The 6,631-nt window shown below is 38.0% G+C and overlaps 1 protein-coding gene across 1 annotated transcript; it reads right to left on the bottom strand.

Moving 5' to 3' along the window:
* Positions 1 to 7: 7 nt before the first annotated feature.
* Positions 8 to 6,361, bottom strand: LOC310717099 (otoconin-90-like; the record flags this gene model as incomplete). Its single annotated transcript, XM_083524771.1, has 7 exons — positions 5,572 to 6,361; positions 5,352 to 5,414; positions 4,883 to 5,075; positions 4,568 to 4,680; positions 2,001 to 2,141; positions 1,137 to 1,184; positions 8 to 84 (listed from the first exon to the last, which is right to left on the bottom strand). Exons 1-7 carry the CDS (start codon positions 5,612 to 5,614, stop codon positions 8 to 10), a joined length of 678 nt encoding a protein of 225 aa, XP_083380897.1. The 5' UTR covers positions 5,615 to 6,361.
* Positions 6,362 to 6,631: the final 270 nt, after the last annotated feature.

Raw genomic sequence — 6,631 nt, 5'->3', positions numbered from 1 at the left:
AAAATTTTTAAATTTTTAATTGGTATCTGTTCCTACCATGAAGCATATCAATGCCTGGTATTTGTGGTGATGCTTTCATCAATTCTAAAAAAAGAGAGAAATGTAAAAAAAAAAAGCAAAAATCGTTTCACATTACCTTTCAGAATTATTGGCACTCTTTAGAAAAAAACATGTTAAAAATGTGATTTTGTACACAATTTTAATGTACAATGTGGAAGTAAAGAACCGTCCAGCATGAAGCCCTGACAATTTAGAGCTATTAGCGATGTTTGCATTTGACTGAAATTTGACTGAAATTATAAATATAATGGTTAATTTTTGTTAGTTAATGTACAGGTCATTAAATTGGGATAAAGTAATGTTTTAAGATAAAATGTATTTGGATAAATTATAAAAAGTACTTATTAGAGAAAACAAGAGATGTGCATTATGAATTTCTTACATCTATGCCACGTCATCCATCTCATTCTATAAGTGACTCTAACTGTATGTTACTATGGATGCAATTGTTTATAGGCATATATTTTGTACTATAGAACAGAAATTTAACTGACTTAACTGCGTATTCAACGCATTGACAAAAACCTTACATCATTAAGAATCTGTACACTTGCAAACTTTGCATGCAATAACATTGATTAAGTTATTGCCGTTTTGTACTGTTGACCATGCAGTTCTAAATCTGATCTGTGGGCTACTTTTTCTGTCCATGAGCGCTGCATTTTGGGCTCTTGTTATGCTTAATTGTATATGTAAATTGTGCATTTCTGTTGTGCCTATAATTTTTATAAACATTTTTACAGCAGATTTTTTTCATGTGCTTGACCTCGTTTTCATACCCCAGAAAAAAAAAATTATAAAATGTTACAAAAAAGGGTTACTGAAAGCAAATAGAGAATATATTTATCAAGAATTAAAATGTGCTTGCATTTGTTTCAAATTTTTTATTTGGGCACATATACACTATATGGACAAACGTTATGGTGTCTTTATGCAGGCTAAAAATATCTCTCATATTTAAAGGTCATTGCTTTCATTTCCTTGAGCAGACAGGTGTTTGTGTGTGTGTGTGTGTGTGTGTGTGTGTGTGTGTGTGTGTGTGTGTGTGTGCGTGTGCATGGGCGCATATGCGCAACCTGTTCTGTTGAGCAGCTCACTGATGATGGTGTTGTTATAAGGAAAACCTGTCAGAGAAAGAAAGGGGCCAAGTATGTAAATGAATAAATAAAGAGGTAGTAGTTTACACTGTTCCTGTCCCCCTCCCTGTCAAATGTTTGGAAAAAAAAAACTTAATAAGAGTAATTAATGTATTTTTGTTTTAAATTCATATGTTAAACATGAAATAAGTTTATTTGTAGTAAAGACATTAAGTGTGCTAGCACCATGTATTCCTTCAAAATTCCCATTAAAGCTCTAAGTGCTGGACAGTGTTTCCTTCGTTATACTGAGTTTCTTTATAAGAAATGTCAGCGCTGCTGTGCAGCAGAGATACGCTGGAACTTCCCACAGGATTGTGGATGTGATTTGGAAACGACAGATTCGTTTCTTCCCAGCACAGCATGCTTCGAGCACAGCATCGAGTTACTGCTCTACACAGCACTGCTTTCCTCCTCTCTAGGCATTTCTGGCATAGCTTCAGTGAATTTTTTCAAAAAACAAGCTTCAAAACCCAATGCATCTAAAAATATATAATGCTTGTGAGCCCTGACCAACAAACCCACAATGGCTAACTTTGACTTTGATTCAACCTATTTTACTATGCTTAACCCCTTCAACTTCTTTCATATTCACAGAAATGTATAAGAGAATAACATTCGCTTATAATTTGCACATTTTTTATTTTTACTCCCTTAAAGCTCTTGTCAGATATGATCATAAGATCTGATTGTATCTGACAAGAGCTTAGAGGGAGTAACAATATAAAATGTCCTTGCCCAAGCAAAATGTTCCATGTGTCATTTCTGGTGCATGGTGTTCAACTGATAACCAAGCTCGTATACCTGTAAGTCCTGGGCTGGTTAAATTCTTGTTCTCAGGCTTCTCATGCTGACTTGGAAGGATGAGGTGGGAGTTGTTGCCAATGCAATCTATGGCTTCTTGGTCACACAGACAGAATCCTTGTTCACACGTGCCAAGTGAATCTAGTGCAGTCAAACAATCAATCATTTCAAGGCACAATGAAATGAAAATTAATCAGTGAATGTATACATCAAATGTGGGATTCGTGTAAAGGAATAATTAGTTTGTGATTTCAGTAAAATACCCAGTTGTGTGCATATATTCAGTATCTCAGAAAAGTAAGTACACCCCACACATTTCAGCAACAATTTTAGTATATCTTCTCAAAGGGAAAATACTATTGAAACAGCTGTACATTGTTTAACCATACCAGGCCATACACCACACACTGCAGCAAGTCGGTTTGCATGGATGTAATATGCAAACAGTTTGATGAAGATAACCTGTCCAAGAGCATACATTTCTGGAACCATGTCCTGTGGTCTGATGAGACTAAAATAAACTTGTTTGGCTCAGATGGTGTCCAGCATGTGTGGCAACACCCTGGTGAGGAGGACCAAGGAAATTGCGTTTTGCCTACAGTCAAGAATGGTGGTGGTAGCATCATGGTCTGAGGCTGCATGAGTGCTGCTGGTACTGGGGAGCTGCGGTTCATTGAGGGAAACATAGATCCCAACATGTACTGTGACATTCTGAAGCAGAACATGATGCCCTCCGTTCAGAAACCAGGCAGAAGGGCAGTTTTCACTGGAACTGTGTGAGGTGCCTGCCTGCTTTAAACGTTTCACCATCATCCCAATCCCAAAGAAAACAAAAATCACTGGAATTAACAACTACAGACATTTTGCCCTAACATCTGTGGTCATGAAGTCATTTGAGAGACTGGTGTTGGCTTATCTGAAGGACATCACTGGACCCCCTGCAGTTTGTTTACCAAGCAAACAAGTCTTTCCCCACTCACCATCATAAACAGCACTGTGGCAGCAGTGGAGTCATTTAGGTTTCTGAGCACCACCATCTCTCAGGGCCTGAAGTGGGACATTTTTAAAAAAGGCCCAGCAGAGGATGTACTTCCTTCACTAGCTGTGAAAGTTCAACCTGCCACCGGAGCTGCCCAAACAGTTCTACTCAGCCATCATCGAGTCTGTCCAGTGCACTTCAATAACCATCCGGTTTGGCTTAGCTAGAAAATCAGACATCAGAAGAGTACAGAGGACAGTTTGAACGGCTGAAAGGATTATTGGTGCTTTCCTGCCCACTCTACAGAAATGTCTCTAGGTTACGTTCCTTGAGGGAACGACATGCTGCATCAACAACTCTTTAAATTACGTGTATAATCTTTTCAAAGTAATGGTGCGACGTCACTGGTGGGGTGACGTCATGACCAGGAAGTTATAAGAACACATACGGTGGAGACAGCGCTAGTTTCAAGGAAGCACTCGCAGAGTTGCAGGGAGTGTGGCATGAAGACGCAGAGTCTCGTTCCATTAGGGAACCAGGGTTACATATGTAACCTAGAGACGTTTCCTTTCAGAAACTCAAGCTGCGTCAACAAAGCTTTGGGAACAAGTGTCCAAAAATGCCAGACCGACCAGCCCCTGTCTACTGTGAATGGGCACAGCTAGGTCAAATGACAGAGTTGCTAGAAGTGGAACTGAGGTCAAGGTTTTAACACAGCGTTGCAAATGTATTGAGAGACCAGATGACTTATAAGAGGAGTGGATAGCATCTACTGAGGGTCTGCTTGTTGGCAGAACCCCCCCCCCCTTTTTTTTATTCAGACCGTAGCAGCAAACAGCTGGTCTGACTTTCTCCACATGCAGTTCTGTGGATGTATGTTTCCAGTGCTAGCACTGAGCACACACTGTTAAGCTTTTCCTGGTCAGGGGCCTGAAAAGAAGGAGGATAGAATGCCTGCAGCACAACTGGTCATGGGATGACTGAGGGCACATTGGGAACATACCCCATTCCGGGGTAGAGGAAGGCAATAGCCATGCCTGGGGTAAACTCCAGACAGGAGGGGCTCATGGAAAGGGTGTGATGTTCCCCAACCCAACCAAAGAGGAGATGGCTAGTAGAAAAACATTCTTGACTGTCAAAAATCTCAAGGGCACTTCGGACAGCAGCACAAAGAAAGGCACAAAAAAGGCACAAAATAAATGTTTTTTTTTTTTTGTTTGTTTGTTTTTTTTTGCTAATTTATTATTTTCCCATTTTACTATAAATAAAATGTGCAACTGGAAGCTTCTGTCACCAAAACAAATTCTTAGCAAGTGCAAAAATACTTAAAGGCAATAAAGCTTTTTTAAATTCTGATTCTAATTCTATAGTTGCACATTGACTATTCTAAAATACATGTAATTTTCATTTCTATAGTATTGTTCCTTGAGAAGATATACTTAAATGGTTGCTGAAATGTAAGAGGTGTACTCAATACAAAGATTTTGTATCTCTGTGTGTGTGTGTGTGTGTGTGTGTGTGTGTGTGTGTGTGTGTGTGTGTGTGTGTGTGTGTGTGTGTGTGTGTGTGTGTGTGTGTGTGTGCATACCACAGCTTTTATTGGTGAGATGGGAGCAGGTGTAATTGGTGTGTGCTGTTGGAGTCTTTCTGCAGTGTATTTCTTCTAGTTCATGATAGCATTTTTTATGGTTAAAGCAGCACCTATACATGCACACACACACACACACACACACACACACACACACACACACACACACACACACACAAACACACACACACACACACACACACACACACACACACACACACACACACACACACAATTGCATGAGCTTTACTGATACATTACATATACCATTAACATACATGCCCACTGTTCTGCTTCATGCCAACACTGTCTCACCAGTCAAGTGTATCGCTGGGTGCTGGAGTGTGTGTTGTGTTCTGGATGCTTATGTAGTTGCAATACTGTCTGTGGCCTTGAAGATTAGTTGCACATACACCAGTGTCGCAACGCAGGCGCACAGCAAACTCCACCAGAGACGGCAAATTATCAAACACTGAATAAAGCCAGTTGAAACGAATTCCCAGGCAATCTAGAAAACATACATACACACACACACACACACACACACACACACACACACACACACACACACACACACACACACACACACACAAAGCAGGTCAATGCAAGAACTCTTAAATCGTTAGAGTGAGAAAACTATTGTTAAATGCATATAATATCACAAAGTGTTATATATTATACTATGTATTTGAGACAAAATAAAACAAAGAACAGTTAAAACACAAATCTGAATTAAATCCTTTAATGTTTTAGCTCTATGCTTGGTGTATAGTAATGAACCTACCTATCAGAAGATGATCAGTGCGTAGCTCATTTGTATCTGGGCAGAATACATAAGTGCTTTGCACTGTAAACAAAAATAAATAAATAACCTATTTAGGCATATTATGCATCACTGATTAATCTTTGTTTTATATGTATAGATTTACACTGAAATTGGAAAAAAATTACAATTATTACATTTTTTCACATCACAAAAGCAAGTCTGTGTGTAATGATCTTACCCATATGGAATGACCAGTGCAGGAACAGTGACGTCACCAGCATGATTATAATAAAATATACACCACATAAACTTTTAATGTGGCCTTAAATAAAATAGAAAGAGTTTTATTAAGGAACATCAAAAGACTATACAGTAACGTCAAAAGTTTATAGATTCTCATGTGTACTGACAGAAATTTTTAAACACCATTTTTAGAAAGCATTTGTATGCTGAAGCATTACAAGCTAATTAGTACAAATTGGCCCAAACCTGTTCCAGCATGCAAATTAATTGTGCGGTGCACAAAGTAATTCCATGAGTGTTTGCTTTACAATGTTTGAGTTGAAGAAGAACCTGGACAGAGCCCTGAACTTAATCCAACTGAACTCCTATAGGAATGAACTTGAATGCTTACTGTGCACCAGGCCTGACATCAGTGACCAATCTCACTAAAGCTCTTGTAGCAGAAGAATCACAAATCTACACAGCCATGCTCCAAAACCTTGTGGCAAAACTACTAAGAAGATTGAAGAGTGATTTAGGAAATTGTTGGCTTCTAAGTAGTAACCATAATTAATTTGCATTTTGAAAGAGTAAGACCATCTGTAGCTAAAATGTAAAAGAGTAAGGCAATATTCATTTGGATTTGAAGCCAGACTGTGAAGAAGGTTTTTTTTTTGTTTTTTGTTTTTTTGTACAAAATTAAAATCCACAATGCCTGAAAAACCTTTCATGTGTAAAAGAATGAAAACTCTTTTCACTCTTTTAAAGATGGTTTAAAAAAAAAAAAAAAAAAAAAAAAACAAAAAAAAAACATTATTTTTTCAAGGACGCTGCAAACTAGTGCAGTGCTTCAAGTACCTAGAAGACCTTAAGCATCTCATTCATGAAGCTCTTTTCTAGCTAGGCGAAATGTTTACAACAGGATATTTTGTAGCAAGTGTAATGAAGAACTATGTTTTGTGACATTGTTAGCTTCCTGTGAGTTTTTCTAATTGTAATAATGTATGACTAATAATTAATAGAATTTTGTAGCCCTCCAATAAATATCCAGCAATAATATTAACATAAAAACAATT

This window comes from Silurus aristotelis (assembly GCF_946808225.1).
Source record: "Silurus aristotelis genome assembly, chromosome: 22".
NCBI classification, from domain to species: Eukaryota; Metazoa; Chordata; class Actinopteri; order Siluriformes; family Siluridae; genus Silurus; species Silurus aristotelis.
Note: the sequence above shows the minus strand (reverse complement) of the source record. Positions and strands in the feature narration are given on the sequence as shown.